Genomic DNA, 24,742 nt, shown 5'->3' with positions numbered 1-24,742 from the left:
TGACTTTACAACCATATTTGCTGTTCCATACACATGGCGGAAAACTTCGCATTTGAGATGAACATATCTGTTTGATAAAGTAAAGGGAAAAGTTTGAAAGTCCATTAAACTTTTTATGGCGAAATTAAATACAATTATTTAAAGTTCAATATTACTAATAATTAAATTTTTATATTTTTAAAATTATAAATATTTTTTAAAGAAAGCATGAAAACATTAATAATATCATTTTAAATTTAACAAATAACTTTTTTGAATACATTAAATAAGAAGAAAAATATTTTCTGAAGTTTCCACCTATATTTGTTTTAATATTTAATCAAAATTAAAGCCTATGTTAGTTTGAATTAATCATTCTTTAATTATTTTACAGATATTAATGTTACATTCATTTCCTACATGTAAAAAGATTATAAAATATTATAAAATGATTTATTTTTTTATTTTTGGACAATCCTTTAACATTGAATAACATTCATTTATGTATTTACACAATCAATCAATCAGCTTTTATTGTTTTTAGCCAAACTGTCCATAACAAACAATATCACATTGTACAAAACACATTAATTCCGTAAAAATGTCCCACAATTAAAATGATAGAATGTAATCAATAACCCAATGAAACAATTTCATTTACATGATTTATCTAAATTACAACCTACCATGTTAGAGCACAATTACTCTTGATTGGCCTAAGATAGTTCATCTTACTACAGATTCAATTCTTGTATTTAGTAATTATAGAAAATTCAAAATCAAAATCAAAACGCACACTAAATATATATATATATGTATATTTTTTTAAATAGTCTGATTAAATTACATACAGTATTTACATACATTAAATAATTTAATTTATTTCCCTATTAGTTCCTATAGCGTTTTATTTCATATCCCTACCTTCATTTAGTGCGGGAAGGTGTTGCAGTACCAGTGGCTGGTCATACGTGTTGCTGGACTTACTCCAGGTCTAAGTCTGAGAAGTACATTTACAACAGTTTGGGGACCTTTTAGGCTGTAGTAACTATAGAATGGTAGTAAATTTCAAATGGCAGTTTGTGTACAGGAAGGGGCTTCTTCTGGTGTGTGGCGTTTTAAGCTCAGAGTGAATTTTCCCGATTCATACCCTTATATAGGTACAATTCACATTGCCCTTATATAGGCATAGAAATCAATCCCCTATTTAGGCATAGCCCATGCTACCCAAATACAGGCATTGCTACTTCCACCCGTACCAAACGTCACAACGATTTCTTGGAAAACCACCTTAAGCAGTTAGGGAACTTCGTCTTGCTTGAATATTGATATGTCTAAGAACTCAGTTACTTTACAAAGAACAACTATTCCCTATGGGTTCTTTCCTGATGCTCATATGCCTGACTTTACGTCAAACTATGGCCTTCCTAAACACCTTCAAGGTATAAATATACCTTCACTTGCTCTAGCAAGATACGGTGGTTCGGAGCAGTTCGAAGACCTACTTGCCCAACGCAGCTCACTATAGCAAGTGCAGAAGGAAGCCGACTCTCTAGCTGACGCACTGATCAGGAAGCTGCCTTTCTCCTGCCAAGAATCCAGCTCCAGTGTTTCCGGCTCCCCTTGCAGGGTGTTGGAAAATCGAGTCCCGAGACAGAGATACAAGACCTCCTTCGTTCTAAACCAAGGTATGGAGCTGATTAGAACTTAGAGAGACCTTAGCTAGATTCTTGGCAAAAAAACAACTATACCTATGTTACACAATACTTACTTCTTCCCGTGTACTAGACTTAGGTTAGGTACATTGGGGAAAGCGTATTTTAGAAGCACCAGTTGAGTATTTCAGTCAATGTTATTTATGTATGTATTTTTATATGGCTTAGAAATCATACAATGCTCTTACAGTATTATTTCATATTACTGTTTACACTATACGCTTTATACTTTGCAGTCTGCTTAACGATTGTAGCAGTTCACTTCTCTTGCATGAGAAAGACGACTGTTCAATAAACCTTTTTATTGAAAACTCCAGTCTCTCTATTTCTCTGCAAACTCTGTAGAAACGAAGCATGCACGATTGACTGAGTGAAATACTTATCTATTGTTTTCGGCGACTCTGAGAGATATATTCTTATTCTTGGGAAACAAAGTTGTCATGTTTATGCGGTTGTCAGAAACTAATCCCTTCTTGTGTATTCGAGAAAGTTTCTAGTGACCTCTGAGTTAGCTGGCACACACACAATTAAGTTTAGTATATTCGATAGAGACCTAGTTGACCTCAGTCCTACGTCTAATCTATAGGATATATTATTCCAATGCGCAGAGCCTATTGGGAATATCGGAACTACACTACATGGCGCCCAACGTTTGGTAAGGCACTAATTTAACGCTATTTACTAAAGTAACTCCGTTGTGCTTTTCTCAGAGACCCCTTCTTCCATAAATACTCCAATAGACTTCTGGAAAACCAACTCAAGCAGTAAGGGAACTTCCCCTTGCTTGAATAATGATTTGTCCAAGAAATCAGTTACTTTACAAAGAACAACTATTCCCTAGGAGTTCTTTCCTGACGTTCATATGCCTGACTTTACGTCAAACTATGGCATTCCTAAACACCTTCAAGGTATAAATATACCTTTGCTTGCTCTAAAAAGATACAGTGGTTCTGAGCAGGTTGAAGACCTACTTCCCCGATGCAGCTCGCTACAGCAAGTGCAGAAGGAAGCTGACTCTCCACTGATCAAGAAGCTGTCATTCTCCTGCCGAGAATCCAGCAGTTGGTGCATGCCCCTCCCTAAACCCGTCACTAAGACTCCCTTAACACCTCCTTAGTCATCCCTTAACCCCTCACCTTCCGTAGAAAGCAGTGCAAAATGCAGTTTGAGAATAAGCCCCTTTGTCTACACACATGCAAGGAAGGTGGTGTGGCCTTTTGCTTGGTGCACTGGAACCAGTGTCAGCCAGAATCTACAGAGAAGCTAATCATGTGAGGCTAGAGGCAGAGTCCTAGCATAGAGGGAGAGTTTCTGTGAGTATAGAGGGCACCAATCTAACACACTTATAGCACTCTCACATCTTCTGCATACTAATACTCACATGCTCCCAACAGCAATGTCACACCTCTAACAAACTAGAACGAAAGACAATTGTTCTGGCTGATAACTAAAAGTCCTCACCATTTCTTGGTGAGTTTGTGTGTGTGTGGAAGATTGAAGATGGCACATAGGTGAATGTAGGAATCAGTCAATGGGTGGGTGAATGCAGATACAAGGATTAGTGACTGGATGATTGGATGATGAGTGAGTGAGTTCAGGGATAGATGGTTGCGTGACTACACAATGAAGCATATATACATTTTCTGTTATAAGCCAAACCCAATGGTCTTCTAAGTGCTTCTTTTACTTCACATACGTGTTGAGTATTATGCGGCTAATACATACCATGATAGCAATGTGACGGTGATAAACATCTATGAACACACTGTTACCATTTTAGGGGCTTTAAATAACATGGCTGTCATTTTATTTGCATGATCTGCAACTATTGGGAGGATACATTAAATTACCTTTTCAGATATCACGATACGTCTTAACACCTTCAAGCCGTTGAATATAGTGTTATGTCTTGTGAGAGAACGTTATTATCCCCTTGCCAGTCTAGCGGCCAGTGGACTAATGGACTTTGGAACATACACTGACCTCTGTCAGATTGAATGATCATACACTTAGATCGCAGTGGGTCAACTTAACCTTTTATCTTTCCTGCAATTGAGAAAATTACTGTCATTAAATAGACTAACAACATCTGTTATAAGAGGCATGCAACCTCTGAAGCGGTGAATAATCATTTGTTATATTATGCTGCATCAACCAAATTCTTTCAATGTGATTTTTTTTCTTTTATTTACAAACTTTGTCTTAACTTTGTAATTTTGAGAGCACATTTTGCATCACACCGAAAGTTCCCTAGCAGAATGTTGCTGTGTGAGAGAACCAGGTTTTCCTGAGACGAGATGTATAGATGTGAATCTAAATTACAGTGAAAAAAACACACCTATAATGCTTTCTGGACCAAAAGGAGGCATGCTCTTTCGGGAATATTTACTAGCCCTTTTGACTACCTTATGGAGGGAAATGATTGACTAAGGCTGAAACGCTATTGCCTGGTGAGAGGGAGAGAGTAGAACTTGTTAGCCATGGCTTGCCACTAGCATGAATGACTGGAGTCTAAATTGTTACCAGTTCATAAAGGAAGATCAGGCCGCTCTGGCAGCTGTTGCCCGTGAAGGAAGAGAGGTGGGACGGTGGGGCCGGGTGAGGGGGGATTTTGATGGACGATGAGGAGATAAAATAAAATAAATAAATAATTTCCCCTCGTCATCCTCTCTCGAAATCCCCTCTCACCTGACCTCACCGCTCTCATCTGCATGAGCCGCGGCTGCACTTTGGCCTCATCCTGTGAAAGCCTGTCAGTTTACCACAAGAAAGCACGGAGCACAGCTCTGGAGGAGAGAGAAGGGAAGGAACGGAGATTGGTAGTGATAGGTGGCAGAAGGCCATGTATTGTTTATTTTTTTTAGGCAGGAAGGAGAAGCCATCCTGTGTATGGCTCCGTATTGAGGGGCAGATTTATGTTGGGAATGCACCACGTTTGCGTCACGCAACTGCGGCTTAAACGTGGTGCATCCCTACGACCCATTTACAACATGACGCATCTAGGCAGATGCGTCACGTTGTAAAGCCCTGCGCCACTTATGGGCGTTCCGGTGCAGGGTGGGCGTTCCGTGGCAGGTGCGCCTTGCAAAAGTGGCTGAGTAAAATCTATAAGATTGCACTCAGTCACTTTCAGGCCAATGCTTGAAGCAGGCGTAGGTCTTGACGCAGCATTGTAAAGATGGGCCACCCCCGAGCCTTGCTGGAGCTGCGTCACGCTTGCGACGCAACTCCAGCAATGCGCCACCTTTACGGCACAGATGCGTCACGCATCTGTGCCGGTTTTGCCCCATGGTGCGCCGCATTGTAAATGCTGCGCACCATGGGTGGCGGAGCAGCGGCGCAAAATAACTGGCGCATCCCTGGGGATGTGCCAGTTATCATAAATCTGCCCCTTAGTGCGTTGTCCCTTCACAGTAGTTGAACGCAGAGAAAGATGATCTTGGGGCAATAAATAGCATAACATTTTAAATCGGAAAAAAGTGAATTTCAGGGTTCTTTTTCACTCTGGGGTTCTGGGTGACATCATAGCCAATCGAGCTTCACTCTCGTGGTCTATTTAACATCACTCAGAACACCTCAGTGAGAAGCATCCCTATAATTCACTGTTAACCATCTATACTTCTATATATTTCTAAACTTTCAGCAATGTAATCATTGTGCTGCTGGTAGGAAGGCAGCCCCTTTTCTAATAACCATTAGAGTTTTAAAAGCATTACATACTTTTCACTCTGACATTTTAAATTGCATTCTGCTGAACTTCCACTGAGCGGTCTCTGAGGTAAATGCAATAATTGATGTCACTGTTGCCAGGTATTTCGATGACACGCTTTCGACTGAACTTTGGCTCAAACTTAGGCCTGCCCCATCAGATGCCTATTATATCCTTATTCTCGGTAATAACTTACCATTGATTAGTATGATCCCCGCATTTTGCGCTTTTTAATGCCCCCGCCTACCTCTTATCTACCTTCCTTTTTCAATGACTTTACCCATATCTGCATCTCAGCCGCTACAGTTGTGTGCAGTTCACCTGGTTCCCCCTAAGAAAACTCAGACTCGGAAGAAGAGGTCAGGCATCGTGATGAGTAACTTTCGAGTAAAACCTGCAGGAATCCAATTCAAACTGCCAGGACTCTAGCACGTTTATACTCTTGTGATTCCTCAAACCAAGTCGCATCTCCTTCCTGCACACATTGACTCTGCCCAAAGTTGCTCGAGAGGATTTTCATGTGTTTTTTCAGTGTATTGGTACACTTCTTGCTATTACAGATTCGGAAAACATTCACTTTTTTTGCAACCAAAATTCTATTAATTCGATAAACTATTTGGACCAAAGCTCTTTCTTCTTCCTTGTACTGTGTTACTGACTGTATCTATATAGTTGCCAAAATCAAGCACACCTAAATAGGACTCTTACTCATTATTAGTTCACTTTTGTCAATGATCTTTCTTAGTTTCATTAAAAATGTTGGCCGAATAAATTTCTTTTGACTTTAACATTAAATCTTGTTAGGATATGTCCCTCCTAATAAAGAATATCATGGATCACAACAATCTGTCCAATGACAGACTAATCACTGCACTCCTCTTTCTGGCTAAACTCCTTAAAAAGAATGCCACACTTTACATTTAGCTCCACATTTTTCTCACATTTCCTTTGCCAACCTTATGAACGTGGTCTCTTTCCTTGTCACGGCCCAGAGTCTGCCCCAATACCACCAACATGTTGACATCCTATCTGGGGCCTAAATGTTTTCATCCACTCTCCTGTCATGCTTCTGAAGGCCCTCAAAGGTGAAGGATTCATAGCCAGGTAAGCCCTAGACAGGCTCCTCCCAGCATCTGCTCCATAGATACAAAATGGTTGATAGGCTATTGCCTTGACAGAACAAGGTTGCCCTTTCCCTCTGTACATGTGCAGACCTTTATTTTAGATCACACAGGGCCTGGCAATAGGGAATGGATATGTAATTCCATTATCTATTCAATCTAGACATTGTCTTCAAGAACTTATTTGCTAATAATTTAAGGTCTTACATTTTAAGACACCGTGGTGAAATACTTGCTTAAATACACTACTGCATAATACTTATTTTTGAAGATGTTCTTTATATCAAAATTCAGTGCTCTTGTGAGACCCTTACAGTGAGCTAAGAATTGTTCTGTTGGAGTACTTTGTCTTATGGTGATTCCGAAATAGTTAATGGGGGACAGTACTGTAATGACGGGGTACTCTTCAAAACAGACTTTATACACAAAACAGCAGGCACACAGAACAAAAGGCAAATAATTCCTTTCATGTTCTGGCAATGGTCTTGATAGTTTTATTGGGGTCGATTTATCAATGATTGTCTGCTACTATGGTCGGGTACAGAACTACAGCTACAGGAGTTCTTTGTGTATCTGAATACAAATACACTGGGCGTGCAATTGACGCACACTTGGAGTAGAAGGAGCATTGGTTTTCTTGATGTGGAGATATTTGTACAAGATAGTTCAATACAAAGCAGACTATATCGTAAAAACCACATCTTGTAATTCAGTACTCCATGCCTTAAGTGCGCACCCAGATCATCAAATCAGAGCCATTCCCTATGGGGAATTTACCAGGGCCAGGCGTAACTGTAGCACTGAAAAAGACTTTGGGGTAGATTTATGTTAACTGGCGCATCCCGAGGGATGCGCCAGTTAACATGCGCCACAGTGCGCCACAGCTACGCCACCCATGGTGCGCCGCATTTATGATGCGGCGCACCATGGGGCAAAAACGGCACAGATGCGTGACGCATCTGTGCCGGAAATGTGGCGCATTGCTGGAGTTGCGTCGCAAGTGCGACGCAGCTCCAGCAATGCTCTGGGGGGGTCTATTCTTTCAATGCTGCCTCAAGCCTTACACCTGCTTCAAGCAGGCGCAGGGTTTTGACGCAGCATTGCCCTGAAAGTGACTGAGTGAAATCTCATAGATTTCACTCAGCCACTTTCAAGAGGCGTTCCTGCGCAGGAACGCCCCCCCCCTGCGCAGGAACGCATCCTCATGGCGCAGTGCTGTACAACGTGACGCATCTCATAGATGCGTCACGTTGTAAATAGGGCGCAGGGATGCGCCACGTTTCCGTGCCGTTGCGTCACGCAACGGCGGCGTAAACGTGGCGCAAGCCCTTCATAAATCTGCCCCTTTCTTTGTAATCTAGAAAGTATGAAAGAGAGATTTTCAGCCAGAGGCTACCCACGTAATGTTATAGAAGCAGCCTCTACACGCATAAAGTGAGTGACACGCAGGGATACACTAATGGATAAGCCTGCAAGCCCCACCATGAACCAACCTGTTAAACTGATCACAAGCTTTAACCAGCAAGTGGCTCTGGTTAGCAAATTGATGCATAAACACTCGCATGTCTTAAAGGCAGACAAAACACTAGAGGAATTTGCACCAAAAAGGCCCATGATCACATACAGAAGGGGAAATACATTGAGGAATATTTTGAGCCCAACTGTGCCAACAGCTGTAAAAAACACCAACTGGTTATCAAGACACACTATGGGCTTCCACAAGTGTGGCACCTGTGGAGAATGTAAATGGGCGCTTGATAACACTACAGAATGTTATGGTCCAAATAAGAAAAGATATTGCATTAGACAAAATATAAACTGCCTAACTAAATTGGTGGTATATATTGTGACCTGCAGAAGCATGAAGCAATATGTTGGAAGCACTATACAGTGTTTAAAAGACCGCATAAGTGAACACGCAAGGGCATTAAAACAAGGGGATGCACGATATCCTATGGCTATACATGCAATGTCTTGTGCAAAACAGGGACCTTACAAGCAGTTCAATTTTTTGGGAATACAAATGGTTGCGCCAGATAAAAGAGGAGGTAACAGAGAATTAGCATTGCGCAGAGCAGAAGCAATTTGGATAATGCGCTTAGATGCGGTGCAACAGGGCTTGAATTCTGATCGTGAGCTGCAATTTTTTCTGGGTGATTAAAATTGTCATATACTGTATAATCTCCAGGTTCTATACACAAGATGATATTCTGCCACATAGTGGAAATTGTAACATCCACTAACTATGATAGTGTATTCAAATCCAATGTATAATCTATGAATTGATGTCTAAAATATGTATTAGTATCACAGTGGTTGTACAACAGCATGATGGAGTCACACTGATAATGCACATGGTCACATTAGAATCACATTGATATAATGTTTCAACCACGCGTTTTCCTTTCCTCTCCTTCAGATCACTATATCTTTATTTTCTCTCTTTTTACCATCTTTTGAGCAGGCCCACTTGTGATCATATTCACATAAGTAGGGTCACAGTCATTATTTCTTTTCCTCTCCTTAGATTAACATATGGACTTCTGATGTTATATCAATTGACACCGTCAACTGCATTAATTTAGAACTGGAAATATCTCTAAATGTAGAAAACATGTGCATTTTGAAGTAAATGGGAAACTTAGGGTGATTAAAACACGTATTCAGAATAACATATTAATGCATACAACTGCGGGGGTTTCTGTACATATTTAATAACAATAGAGTTTATCCCCTTCCGGTTGGCCAAGTGTGCCTCTTCCGGTCTGGGGTGAGCGGTCTAGTTTCTGCTTTAGGATAAAGGAAGCGTGGAGTGTATTTCCGCATTCACACGCGAGGACGCTACCGGCAGCAGTACTGGAGCTGCGGCATCTACTTCAGATTTCGATCGTGCACACACAAACGGGTAAGGAGGCTTTATAATGTTTGCATGGGGAAGGACGAGTAAATGGAGCTGTTTTTACAGCGTTTATTTTAAGAAGACGTATTACGTGGTGCTTGTTGAATCCGAAAATCAGGCACAATAGTATTTCAATATCCTCAGAGTATACGCTGAGAAATGGGGATATGTTTTAAATTTGGTGATTGCACTAAAATGAAACTTACTATGGATTCAGGAATATTGAAAATTTTAAATAATATTCCATCCCAGAATGAATTGATTAAGTAAATGTGATCGAAAAATATTCTTGCTCAAAGGCTGAAGTTGCCATGCGAGCTCAATCGAGATAGTAAATAGATTTAAACTTAATATATATAAAGGAGATTTTAAAGATGATTGTTATCGATAGAAATACCGGAATAACCTTAATCTGTCATGAACTGGCTTTGACTGTGCAAACTATACCTAGGTGCAATACAGACCAAACACCAATTATCTCTAGTGAATGTATTTGGTTATTTACAGTATCAGACATTAAGGGTAACAGTAGTTACATCGTTCTCCCTTTTTAGTGCCTTACCACATTAAGACACCATATTGAATACAAGCTGCTGGATATAAGCGGTGTTGAATTTTAATCCGTTCGAACCTGACAGCCGGGACGGAAGTACAACCTGAGGAGAGGTGAGGCTCTCTCTTCTGGCAATTTAGCATACTTTGGGTGGCTTTTACCATATGTTGTGTATAAACAGAATACTTACGTGGTCATTTTATTGATACCCCCTGCAGCATAGAGATATTGCAACAAACATTGAAATATCACTGCCCATTTAAGTAAGGAGCATGGTTGTGCTAAACCTATTATCATTACACTTTAGGTCAAATTTTCTGACGTTTTCCTCTTGGTGAGGTTTTTCTATTTGGGTGTCCACTGGGTCACGGACAGAATCTGGTGACTGTGTGAAGTGCAAATCTGTCAAATTGGATCACTATAATTACTGACGTGTATGCTGGCTACATCAACATATAGTGGATGTACGTCACTTTTGGTGAGATTAAGTGGCTTTTCTATAGGCCAGGCCGAAAGAGCTTTTTGTTATACCCCTCTCTAGTCTGCACTATTGATTCACATGAACCCCCATACGTTTTATTGTGATAAAAATGAATTTATAACTTATGTGGTGTTGGTACATGTATGCAACATGTAGCCATTGTACATTTTAGAGCCCTGACAAAGTTGAGGGTGTACCACCCTGACGAAACACGTGTTGGCTGGGCGTTGCAAATAAAAATCTGAATTGAAGACCACAACAATCAAGACTATATCAAAATTTTTTGTCTTTGAGTTGTATTGTGCATGATTTAACTGGGGATATTGTACAGTGTAATAATTGACGTGTGCACAGATCCCATGTTGTATTGTATTTAGGGACCTGGGTCCAACTTGGGGGTTTCAGGCTATTCCTCCTTTCTGGGGCACCGTCGTAAATTGAATGCCAAAACTATAGTACGTGACACACAGCAGGCGCCACAGCTGGTCGTGCTCTTCAATTAGCCTTGTCTTTTTTCACATTTGTTCTGTTGGAGTACTTTGTCTTATGGTGATCCCGAAATAGTTCATGGGGGACAATACTGTAATGACGGGGTACTCTTCAAAACAGACTTTATACATGAAACAGCAGGCACACAGAACAAAAGGCTAATAATTCCTTTTGTGTTCTGGCAATGGTCTTCATAGTTTTAGACTTTTTTTATTTTATTGCACGATTGAAAGTTGTAAAATTGTAATTGCTTTTGCAGAATATCATTCAGACTGTGATTCAAAAGTATTGTCTGTTCTCTAATGGTTCCAATGGCAGATGCCATGTATTGTTCTTGAGAGAGATTTAATGTTCAGAAGGTTCAGAAATAACATACTGTGCCATTTATCATTTTAAATACCTCGAGTTTCAAGAGAAAAGAAAAAGCAGGAAGATTTTGTCTTGTTTTACGCTGACCTTTCTCAAAATAACACCCTGTAGTCTTGCCAACCATAACTATTTTCCTAAATTACAAACTAGAGAACTTTACGTTCAATTCAGCTGTGTACCCTTGCACTTTCGAAATCAATTACAGATACAAATTGTGCAAGAATATGTACATATTCATTTTTTTTTTCATCCTCTGTTCATGAAATGCAGTTGTTCTGGAAGGCACATCACCAAAAGGTGTTTCTGACTCACAAGAGGGTGGCAGGTGCACTGCTCAAGGAACAGCGCGCTTCATCCCTAAAACCAATCGGGGCCCCCTTAGATATTTATAGGGCAAGGGTTGTGAGCGCGGCACTATACGGTGCCGAACTGTGGGGCACTCATAGAGTTGATACTCTGACTCATCTTGAGAACAACTTCCACAAAGACCTTATGGGTTTGCCCCACAGTACACCAACAATTCCATTGCTTCTAGATGCAGGTACCCGGCCAATATGCGATCAAGCAAAACTACGCCCGCTTCTTTTATGGTCCAGAATCTGGAATGTGCAAGAACTTAGCAGTTATGCAGAAGCCTTAAGTGACATTATGTCCCTACCGGGCTCCCACAAGATCATTTGGCTCAGGGAGGTCAAAAAGCTGCTTTATACAGTAGGATTAGGAGAGGCTTGGGTTAACAAATCTGCACCTTCAAAACAACTGTTAAAGAAGGCCTATTGGTCATGGGCAGACAACGAGAGGGTTTGTAGCACAAATCATTGTAAATCCGTAGCCCTGTTTTTGCTAATTAAAGTGACCCCGTATAGGGAACCCTATTTAGACATTATCCAGAGCTCATGGGACAGATCATTGTACATTAAGTTTAGGGTAGGGGTGCTTCCATTGTGCGAGTTTACTTCTACCTGGAAACCGCCCGCCCAAACCGTACCTTACTGCCCCTTCTGTGATTTAAGGGTAGAGTCTGTGTCCCACCTGTTGTTCGAGTGTAGTGTCTACGCAGCCCCTAGACGGAGGTGGTTGAAACCCCTCTGCAGGAGTTTGGGAACTTGTTCTCATCTTGAAGCCTTACGTATATTACGTACAGATGCTAGACCCTTCTTTGCCTCCTGTATGGCTAAATTTTTAGGCTGGGCCTGGCGTTTAAGAACTGCAAAAAAGCTACTAATTCAGTGAATGAGTCCCCCTGCTCAATATGCTGCATTGTTTATAAAATGTTTTATCTTGATGATTGTTGATAAAATTGTTTTTAAGATGTAACAAGTGCTTTTATGATATGTTTTTATCGAATAAAGCTATTACTACTACCAATAAAAATAGTCATTATTGATATGAAAAGGAGAGTGTTATTATTTATTTGTCTTATAAGTACTTTGCATCATTATCCTATGTCTGCTCCCTAGTCCCAACTCCCTTCTTCTTTTCCTCTACTTCTGTCTGGTTCAGGATATGGAAGGTTGGTGCTTGAGTAGACTTAACAGTGGTCCACGGCCGCTAATCTGGGTGGGCTTCTCTCATGTATGGTTCTCAGTGAAGCGGTTATTATCTCACCTCACACTGTCTTTATTTCACAACAAGAATTATGTGGCGACAATGATAGGAAATGCCTACATCCCTGTTGAGCAGGAGTTACTACTGCCATCCGAGGGAAGCTGTGGTGCACATGGTCACTTGAGTCAGGTAACCTAGATACACACTAGAAGAGTAACCTGTGCTCAGGCTCTGATAGGTTGGCACGGAGCAGTCAGGGTTATCTAAAGAGACACACACAGTAACACAATGAATACTCCACAAAAAGACTCCACACAGGGTTGGAAAAGAAGAGAATATTTATCTGAGTAAATCAAGACCAAACCAACAAAAATTGAGTTAGTACAAGTCAAGATGTGAATTTTTAAAGATTAAATGCTAAAAAGTGCTTAGAATTCATTAACGGTCATAAGGTTACTTGAGGTCGTGAGGGACCGGTTTCAGGACCCACACAGTGCCCAGTGAGAAAGTACCTTAGATGGGGTAAAGCTTCAATGCTGAGGGCTCGATGCATCGATCTTTTCCATGCAGTCGGGTTGATGCGTCGCTGTCGAGTTTTGCTGAAGTGAAGGCAATGCATAGTCTCTGAGCCGCGCAGAGCATTGTCATCAGATCATAGACACTGTAGAACCACTGTTGTCTAACAGTCTCTGTTTCAAAAGGCAATGTGTCGCTTCCGATCAGCACAGTAGTGACAATGTGTCGGTTTTGAAGACAGCAGCAATGGAACCCACTTCTGGGACCCAGAACTTGGAGGGGACACTGCAGGCAAGGGTATGACTCGGAGAATGCAAAGTCCAGCAGCAACAGCAGAATTGTGGGAAGTCTTTTGTGTCCCTGAGACTTCAAAAAAAGTCAGCAAGCGTGTGAATGTCTTCAGCGGAACCTGTAGGTGTCCTGTAGCCAGCCTTCTATCAATTGCGGTCATCCTGAACTTTGGTTTTGCACCTGTCCCTCACGATCTCAATTAACCTTTTAACTGCTTGTGACTTCTAAGCACTATTTTTGATTTAATTTTTAAATATTCATATCTTGATTTCTACTGATTGGATTTTTGTTGTATTGGTCTAATTTTTGTCTGATAAATATTCTCTAATTTTCTAAATGTGTGGAGTCTTTTTGTGGTGTATTCATTGTTTGTGCGTGTGCTTGTATAACCCATTCTGTGAGGATCGGCTCAGTCCTCACAATGAGGGTAAACCCTGACGAACCAGACACACGCTATCTTTTAGAGGACCAGTATGCTAGGAAGACCGGTCCTTATATTTTGCTTAGGTACTTTGGAGTGAGTGTATCAAAAAACTAAAAGTGCAGATATATTTGACTCGATCCCCTTCATAACCTACCCTACCATCAAAGCGTGTGTCGAGTTAGAATAGTAAATACACACTTCATTACAGTCAATGGCCAGTCCTCATAAAATGGGTATATTATGATGTGTGTGTGTGTGTCTGTGTTGCACAAATACTTTACACATTGCCTTTGTAGATAAGCCTGACTGCTCTGTGACAAGCTACCAGATGGTGAGCACAGGTTATCTCCTTGTGTATCTAGTTTACCCTGATTAGAGTGGTGGTTCCTGCCTGGCTTGGTGGCTTGCTTCAGACAGCCAGGAATCCCATTATTAACAGTGATGTGACATATGTTTAAAAACATGGCTGAACATGGTAGGTGTTAAAGGTGACATTCTAGATTGTTAAAAAAAACTTTCAATTTTGCATAGGGTTTGTTGAATACGCGAGGTACGTGGTTTGACACTGTCTCCTGACAAATGCATCTGTCAAAAAATCCAGTGGAATATTACTCCCACGTTATAACCCTTAGCAATTGGAAACGAATTCACCATCACCGTAGGTCTCAATACCCACGGGGTTAGGTGCTGTCCTGTTGCAACAACAAGGACATAAGGAATAGGTGGTTGAATATGTTTTTAGCCCCCATAGTCCAACACAGAGACAAGGTGTAATAGTATGTGAACTGTTGGACTGTGTATGCCCATTGCTCATTTCTAGCACTTTTTTTGAGGCAACACATTTAATTTGCAAACAGATAAAACCCCCTAGTAAACATCTGTTCTCTAGGGGTGGGATAAATTTAACTGCATGAATTGGAAGAATACGTTAAAAATTACAAGAGTATTTCTCTAAAGTTGTGCATGTTCTGGGCAAAATTAACAAAAGTGCCAATTTTCAAATATCATTCTCCTTGCTTGTAACTGGTCCGGGAGTGAGTGAGGAGGACAGTCTTGATATTGTGGTGGTTAATGTGAGAGATATGTGCTCTGCAAAATATACCATTAAGTGAAATGTTGTAGTTTGTTGAGGAGGCCAAGGCTGAAATTCCGTGCAAGGCGAAAGAATACACTTCTTTGGGTTAGTCATAGTCAGGCAATTAGAGGGGGAGATACACTCCTTTGCCAAGGTTGTGGACGAGCTAAGAGTGTTCAATAGCATTCTCTTCAGGAATGACAAGCATGTTTCCCTGGAAAATGTCAGAACAGTCATTATGAAAGCCAGCCACCAAGGTCATACGGGCATGTCAGCTTTGAAAAATTCATTAAGAGCACACTTTCAGTGGCTTGATATAGACAGTGAGGATGATCATTATGTGAGCAGTTGTGTGGAGTGTTCTACTTGTGACAAGAACCTTAGATTCATTACACCACTGATGCAACCAGATCCTTGGCATACATTTTGATGGAAAAATCTTGCTTTTAATATTGTCGACCTATTCAAAAGGCTCCCACTCCATGTGCATTATGCCATTGCCATAGCAGATTATTTCTCCACGTGGCCTGAAGTAAAATTCATAGAGAGGGTAAGCACTGATGTTGTCATACATTTAGTGAAGGAAATATTCAGTAGGGAAGGTTTTCCCCAATCCACTATCTGACAATGGTATTCAGTTTAGGTCCAATGAAATTATGAATTTCCTCAAATTACATGACATCAAATACACTTTCACTGCTGTGTACTGTCCTCAATCTAATGACTTTGCTGAAAGATCCAGTTGTTATCTGAAGGAAAGCATCAATATGGTCCTACAAAACAGAATGCAAGTTTAGAGCTTACTCAGTGAACGGGTGTGGGCCTACCTCATGAATTCATTCTCCACCACGGGAATCAGTGCCTACAAGTTACTAAGGGGAAGAATCACACATCTGGTATGTGCCCATGGGGTTTAATTTAAAAATCTACTTCAAAAAATGTTTTGGTGTGAGTGTCAGGTAGAGAGCGGAAAAGAAACATTAATTAGACACATTGATATGTAAGGATCTAAACAAGGTTAAGCAACATGATCTATCTGTGGGGGATGTGTTACACATAAAGTTATTTGCAAGGGTAGAAAAAGGAACTTTTGAAGGTGGTAAAGTTGAACAACTGTAGTATTGTCACACAGAATGAGAAGTGTTGGAGTATCTAAAGGATTGACAAATGTGTGAATGAATGTGTTCACTCTGGTGAGGAACAAGAGGAAGATGATGCTATGTATTCATGACATGTCCCAGATTTTGAACTGCAAAGATTATGTTATGACAGTGTTAATAATGTCACCAGTTCTGGAATCAGTTCACAAATGTTTAGAAATGATGTCGGAGGTCACTCTTTCACCACTCTGCAAACCTGTGATAAAGGAGGATCCATTGCAGATCAGGTCAAAGTGTCTACTGAGATCAGAACACCTTCATGAAAGGTCCTGTAAGGATAATTGATTTTCACAGGGTGAAGAATATGTTATATCCTAATTGCCATTTATGTAATTTTCCTTATGACCCTATGTCCACTCCTTATTTTCATCCCTCTCTCCTTTTCCTCTCCTCCTTCTTTCAAGTTAGTCTTGGGACAGTCTAAGGAATATTTGAGTTTTAATGGACTTAAAGGTGGCGCATAAACGTTATTCTAGATAGGCTTTCCTTATGTATTTCTTCTGAATAAAGCAGTTATTTTATCACCTTATGTTGTCTTATTTCACAATGGGATGTTCACTTAAGTGGTCTCTTTCAGGTTCCTGGCTAAAAATCAAGGTAACTGGGTAGTGGTTCTAAAATTTAGAACAAAGCAGTGGGGGCTAATGCAAAAACTTGCTACATCAAAAACTGCACAAATAAATTAGGGGATGTCAATGCATCTAACAAACTCAATTTAATTATGGTTTTTTCTTGGTACAGAAACCCTGCCACCTAGGGTGTAATAGCCAGAACGCAAAAGCCCCTGGTCAACAACAAACAATGAACAAAATACCGAATCACACAATGAAGTCAACTATTGTAATAATCTTCTTATTACAAACTTGAGGTTTATATAATACATTCACATTCTCTAGTCATGATGTTATACTTGGTAAAAACAGGCAGCTAACACACGTTTTGTCCAAAGACTTTCTCCAGGCTGCAGATAATGTTTGCAGGCAAAAGTGATTATATTCAGCTCATGGGCAAAGAAACTTTACTTAAAGAAACATGCAAAGTCACATACTGCGTGTAGAAACAGAAGAGCAGGGTTTAAGAAGGTAGTGTGTTTCAAGACTAGAATGGGAAGGTAAGCATGGCAGCTCAGGACTTTGATAAGCCTTGAATGTTGATGAGGCCTCCTGATTATTACATTGGATTATACACTACAACTGTGGACTTCTTTGTGTGCTTCGGCATTTTGTTTATATGTCTAAATCTTACACAGTGTTACCTCCATTAGCAAATATGTCCAGCACACTTTCTCTTCAGATCAAATGGCAATAATATTAAAGATCTCTGTGTATTCAATGACCACGGTAAGATGGCTAATGATATTCTGCAGGATTACCCCATAATTTGAAACTCCATTATGCCATATGGGTACATGCTTGCCTTATATGGAAGTCCTTCAATGGATGCAATGCAATGCTTTTCTTATGGTATTTACGTGAAATTGATCTTAGTGTTTCATGCCATAATGCTTCCTAATCTCTATTCAAAAAGTGCAAGCAGTTTGCCAGGAACATATAAGGACTGGTTTAAATATTTACTGGAATGTCAATGATCTGCAATGTATAAGCATTCAAATTCCCAGACTGATTTCAGCTGTTCTTGATTTGTAGAGTTTGCTTACTTCTTTGTGCAATACATTCAAAGTCAATGGAATGACACGGAATTTGCCAGGACTTCCTAGTGAACATCATTTGCAACACAATAGTTTAAGATCAATCAAGAAATTGTATTACACTATCATAATTTGTGTAATTTCATGAATATCCTGTTATGCTTGAAATGCAAAATTACACCATTATCCTACAGATCATACTTATGCCTAAGTTTCTGGCAAATGTATAGCACAGGATCTAGGGAACAACACATAACAAAATACAAGCATCTATTCTTCTCAGAAATTGAGTTTTTCCATTTTTATTTGCACAAACAGGTCCTTGTATCATAAACTGATGTGAGGATGCATTATGTGATATAATATAGCACTCAATGACAATTTACATTTTACACACTACATATGCATTTCCCTAAATTCATGTAATTATGTAAAAGCTCATTTCACACACCCCTAATCAAGAAATATTTCAGTTCCTAGAGTTTAAAACATTTTGTTATATTCTGAAATGGATTCCACCTCCATTTCCCAATGAATATGCTTTTGGTATAATCATGCACATATATTACTTACGGAGCAAAAGGACATGTTCTGTACTTTTAGTTTCGGGCATTGCTGTAATAGTAACCAAAGGGCACAGGTTTCCTCCCAGAGTTGAGCACAGCATTTGCTTTTTAAAGTAGACTTTTCTGACATCCACTCTTTGTTCCAGTTGTTGTAGGTGTGACTGATAGAAGAAAGTAGAATACTTCTTGAGGAAAATAATTTTGCTGCAACTATGATTTCTCTTTTCACAACAACATCAACTCTGCAGTTTTAAATTTTACATAGATGATGCAATTATTGCAGACCATTCGCTCAAATCACCTTCAGTATTAACAACTAATCCTCCACTGAGAGATCAAGAATCCTTATCCCAGCTCTGCTTGTATTCACTGTTGGAATGACCCAAAGTTCAGTATGCATCTACAAACAGGCAGTTGGAAATACCTTTGGTGACATATTCAGAACAGATTCCACCCCTCCCCTCCCAACCTATAATCGACACAATACAAGGGGGAGTCATTATGACAAAAGCAGGCCTATTGGCCTTGTTAGGGTGTCACCACACAACTAAAAGGTGTAAATAGCTCACATAAAACATATGCAAAAACAATGATATCATTATGTTGATGGTACCATCTTTCAATAACCTTCATTAACACAAAAAACATTTCAAGGTACATTTCAACATTGGCAGTAATATATCATTAGTGCCTCAATTTAATAGGAGCAAGAGTATTCAGTTTACTTTAAACATGCTCCTACTTCAAATCTAAGACTAACTAACAGGACAAGCTCCATAAGTGCTTTAAAAGAATGAAAACTTCTCCAGGGGTCCTAAAGGTAATCCCATGTGAGACATAGGTTGACTTTTAGGGGCACAACATCTGGGCAGGGTGCCTACTGAGGTTCTAGTTGCCCCCCAAACATTCAATACAACTAGGGTATAAGAGGGCCAATGCCATTGGCACGGGAAAAACACTAAACCACACAAGATGATGGGCGGAATGTTGCAAAATGGCAAAACATTCACCTCCAGTCACAGATCTGGGTTTAATCCATCGTTATTTTTCTCACCAAGCCATCCCAGTTCAGACAGGGCCATATGCAAAACAGTCTTGACCCTGTGCCTCATGGGAACAGTTCAGACCGAACTGCCAAACCATGTCTTCCTTGGACCGGAATCAAGAATCCTAGGATCGGTTTCTGGCTATAAGCCTTCATCAGCCAGGATAGCTTGATTCCAGTGGCCGAGTGAGCACGGGACCCACGTCTGGGCATATCCTTCCTTTGAGGCACAGGGTCAAGACTGATTTGCATATGGCCATGTCTGAACTGGGGTGGCTTGGTGAGCAAAATAACAATAGATTAAACCCAGATCTGTGACTGGGGGTGAATGTTTTTCCATTGTGCAACATTCCGTCTATTATCTTGTGTGTTTTGCTGTTCACCCTATGTGGGAAGGGTATGCCCCAGACGTGGGTCTCGTGCTCACTAAGCCATCCTGGCTGAAGACGGCTGATAGCCAGAAACCGGTCCTAGGATGGTTGATTCCAGTCTAGGGTTAGACATGGATTGGCAGTTCGGGCTGGACTGTTCCCATGGCAAGACTGATTTGCATATGGCCATGTCTGAACTGGGGTGGCTTGGTGAGCAAAATAACAATGGATTAAACTCAGATCTGTGACTGGGGGTGAACGTTTTGCCATTGTGCAACATTCCGTCCATCATCTTGTGTGTTTTCCTGGAAAAACACTGCCAGTACCTGGGTGGAAGTTGGAGTCAAAGTCCTGACGTCCATGCTTCCATTTGGGTGAGAGGAATAGTCCTTCTAGCTAGGTATTAAGTTGTCACTCTCAGCTCAAGAACACTCTCAATTGTCTCTCGCTTACGTATGGGCTTTTGAGTGGGGATGGAAATTTCGGGAAGGTAAGCACCTCTGTCCAGTCCTAGGGTGTCACATTACTGCTCCAAACATGACCCAACCCTCCTGCACAGCCACGTGGGGCATTTAAACATGGCAGCTTGAAGTGGTCTAAAGAAGGACTTTCCCTGAGAGCTTTAGCCAAAGAATCCTCGACTGAGGAATAGCGCTTTTCAGCTGCATCAAGGTGGGCATCCTGCTGATCAAAGCATTGATACAAGTAGTCTAGGCGGAATGTAAGAGCCAGCACATAGCTCAGCCAAAATAGAGGCCACCCCCTATGGGGTGGTCCGGGATGGCTGCAGGTCTTGATCATGGTCTCTATCAGGAGAGGCGTTCTGCGACTCAACTTCCCAGATTGATCCAAAGATAATTTACGTTGTTTGGGGTTGCTCTGCCCCATCCTCGAGTATCTGTTGGAGGCCTCGCCCACCATGGGTGGGTGCAGTGTGCGCCCCGCAGGACCCTCTTAGCGGGAGTAGGAGTTCCCAAGGGTGTGCAATGGCTTCCAGCTCTCTAGTTATTGCCCAGAGGTGTCTCCCTGGACACAAAGTGCAGCAGGACAGCTGGATGAAGTAAGGGGCAGCAGTGGGCATCAGGCACTGTCAGGTTGGGCCCAGAGGCAAGGGGGAGAAGGCCCAGGGCAATCAGGCAAATGTAATGTCCAGAGAGGTCTCCAGGTCTGAACGTGCCCCTCACAGCTGGAATAGCAGTGAAAGGTCTTGGGCCCTCCCATGCACAAGTGAATAATCCAGGCAGAGACACAGGGCAACCAGGCACTCACCCTCAGCAGCTCGATGTAAGGGAGGAGGTAGAGTGCAGGCCACAGGACAGCCATAGCAGCAGAGCGATCTCTCTTCGGCACCAACAGTGCTTCAGGTCCTGTAGTCACCAGCAAGGTCCAGGTGATTGTGTAGCCGCCCGCCTCGACTCCAACACCTCCCGGAAGCCAGCCATGTATCAAGCAGACTGGGGTGGAGATGCGAAGCATGGCCGCATCCGATCGGGATCTGTATGTGCTGGGGTGCCCCGGCGCGCCACACCGAATTACAGCGCAGGGCACCCCAGTGATCGGAATAAGTGAAAGGAGAGGGGCGGTGACCAGGCCGGGGTCTGTGGCCCTGGCCTGAGGCTCATCTGCTGGCCCTGTCACAGCCGGGCCTCTGGGGGAGGCCAAACTACACTACCCCATCCCCAGCTCTGGGTGACAGCAGCGCACCATCCAATGGCCCCAACAGACGTGGAGGGTCCTCTGACATCTCCACCCCACCGGTGGGAACAAATGAACGAGGATGGCTGTCACGGCCCGGAGTATCTGGATCGTGGGCTCCGAAGTTTCACAGCCTCACGGCCATCTTGATCGGCAGCCAGGCCATGACCCCTTTATTTATTTTTTTATTAAGTGATAATGCCATGCCTGAGAGACTGCAGGAGAGGACATTAGACTTGGTATGATGAACTTGGTGAGAAGCGCTCCTTGAACTAACAAGCCAGGATGTGCAAACTTTGCATTGTACATGTCAGTTTGGTGTGAATTTTATGGATTCATTTTGTGGCCTGGTTCGAACTTGAACAATGTGCTATTGAGGATCTATGCCTTGAAGGGGCGGGTGAATACACTGCAGGTTTATCTGAGAGAGTGCTGCAAGTCATAAAACTCACTGCACAGAGATGATTTTGTTATGAAAGAAACATATCAGGCTATTACATAGTTTTTCAGTGCACACCATAGAATAATGTGCCTCTGGGAAATCAATAATTTACCTTATATCCTGATGATTTGACAAGTGCATCTTTGAGTTACTAGGATGCAGATGATAAGGAAGGCTTACTTATAATTTTAATGAGCTTGTTTGCATCCGCGGGCATACATCTGGCACTTGGTTTGGTGGTAGTTGGGAATTCTTCAATTGTTTTGCATTGAAATTTCAGTTAGATTAACACATCTGTAAAATAAACTATTATTGATTCTTTTCAACGTTTTGGTGTTAGGGTGTGGGATGGGTGTCACCTCAATGATGCCAAGGTTAATAACTGTACTATATCTGTTAGGATTCCTTCTAGGCTGACTTGTAAGGAAAGTGTCATGCCCTAGTGAAAAGCTTCTAGTGTTGAAGGCTGTAAACCCTACCCTCCATTTTCTTGTTCTTATCTTTTATGCTGAAGCTGATAACAATCATGATTATGGAGTGAAATCCTAGGTTTCAGTCTAGTTTCAGTATCTAAAAGAACAAATGACCAAGCCTGTGGCCTCTTTGACAAGTATATTGGTCTATCCACTAGCTAGGGGAAGTCAAGGGAATAAAGCACATTCTTGTGAGAATATTTTGTGGATGAGGAAAAACAACATTTTCATTTCAAATCATATCATCCCTCTTCAAAATGGAGATTTGTGTCCTGTGTAAGAGCCATTATACTATATTAAAAGCATTATTACCATTTCTTAGACATGTTGCTAACCCCCTGATTTATTGAGGTCATCAGAATGAGAAAAAAAACAATGTAAACACCTTGAAAGGCAATGGAGCCGTAACTTCAATCTAGAAGATAAATCAACCTATAAATTAGCATTAAAGGACTTCCACTCAAAGGTGCAGCTAGCCAAAAATACCCTGCATTGGAAAGAAGATCGAAGAGACCAGTAACAAATCTAAGGAGATCTTTAAAATTGTAAAATCCTTTCTTAGGCCTAAAGTCATTTCGGCAGACTGTTACGAGGAGCTGGAACTATTCTTTGAAGACTAAATCGCCACCATTCAGGCAGATCTTCTTAAAAATGTGCAATCTGATTTAATCCTTCCTGAGTTAATAGATGTTTCAATTCCTATTACAGGAAGTCCCACTTTGTCTGGTTTCTGCCCTCATTCCCTTGAGGATTCCCTGTCAGCCTGAAGTCAGGTTGTCCTTCCGTCCTCCGGCTGTGCTAACTAAGGTAACTCAGATCATGAATCCAACAGCAAATATAATATTAAACACTTTTTTTTAATATCTGGCAAGGTACTAGAAAAATGGAAAAGGGCAAAAGGGATACCTTTACTTAAAAAATCTACAGCTGAATCGAAACTTCTAGCCAACTATAGACTGCTCTCCCTTCTCCTGGCTTTTTCAAAAATATTGGAAAATGTGTTAATGGACAACTGTCACAATTCTGGAGGAAAACAAGCTTTTACATCCCAGTCAATCAGGTTTTAGACCCCACTTCAGCACAGAAGTAGTGGAGTATGTTAAAGGCACCTTGGACATTGGAGGCAAGGCCATCCTAATTATGCTGTATTTATCATTGGTCTTTGATACTGTTCCACATGAAAGGCTGCTCGAGCGTCTTCAGGGAATAGGGATTAAGAATGCAGCCCTGATTTGGCTTTCCTCTTTTTTTGGACGACGGATGCCAAGAAGTTTGGCTGCCTCCTTTTTTGTTCAATGCCCGTACACTGACGGATGGTGTTCCTTAGGGTTTGGTTTTGAGCCCACCCTGTTTAATGGTTATCTTACACCACTGGCGCCATTGGCAGAGTCGCTGGGTGCGAAAGTAATCTCTTATGCAGATGACACCCAGCTTCTCTTCTCCTGTGGAAAAGGAGAGGAGATAGATGGGGAGGTTATAACAAACTGCCTCTGAAAGGTGTTCCAGTGGTTGGCTATTAACCAACTAACATACGCTCCAATAAGACCGAGATAATTATCTTTGGTGCTTCTTCCACTAACCTTTGGAGATCATGCTGACCGAAGGACGCTCTGCCCCCGAGCCCACAATCGAGTTCTCTAAGGACTTTAGGCATTGAATTTGATAGCGCCCCTTTCCTATCAACCACAGATTCAGGCTCTGATAGGCTCTTTCTTTGGAACTCTTCGGATGCTGAAACAATTTTTGCCCCTTCTGTCAGAGTCATCTAAACGCTAATAACCTCTAATCTGGACTACAGTAATGCTTTTTAACTTGACCTTCTGGGGTATCTTCTATTTAGACTTCAGATGGTTCAGAACTCAGCTGCTAGGCTGCTACTTTATCTCCCCCAAGATCACGCATGACCGCTCATTTGGAGGCTCCTTATTGGCTTCCAATAAGAAAGAGGATATGATTTAAGGCATTGGTTTTAATGCACAAAGCCCTGTTCGGGTCAGGTGCTACATCCCTGCCCACACCTTGCATTCCTCTTCTGAACACTTGACCAAAGTCCCACGTATCTGCTGGCTTAAAAAGGGCAGCAGATCATTTTATTTCCAGGGGCCGGTTAATTGGAATAAGCTCTGTAGGGAGTTGCCTTTAACACAGGACCTTGGGTCTTTAAAAAAAATGG

General features: G+C 41.4%; 1 protein-coding gene across 2 annotated transcripts in view; it reads right to left on the bottom strand.

Annotated features, from left to right (window-relative positions):
• Positions 1–24,742, bottom strand: part of AGBL1 (AGBL carboxypeptidase 1) — a 3,462,078-nt gene that overhangs the window by 2,162,252 nt on the left and 1,275,084 nt on the right. For both annotated transcript variants that reach the window (XM_086958112.1, XM_086958114.1), the window contains exon 17: positions 18,551–18,704. In XM_086958112.1, coding sequence (XP_086814238.1) covers positions 18,551–18,704 — 154 coding nt within the window. The remainder of the gene's footprint in view (positions 1–18,550; positions 18,705–24,742) is intronic.

This window comes from Lissotriton vulgaris, chromosome 2_1 (genome assembly GCF_964263255.1).
Source record: "Lissotriton vulgaris chromosome 2_1, aLisVul1.2, whole genome shotgun sequence".
Taxonomy (NCBI): domain Eukaryota; kingdom Metazoa; phylum Chordata; class Amphibia; order Caudata; family Salamandridae; genus Lissotriton; species Lissotriton vulgaris.
The sequence above is the reverse complement of the archived record's forward strand: the minus strand, read 5'-3'. Positions and strand labels throughout refer to the sequence as shown.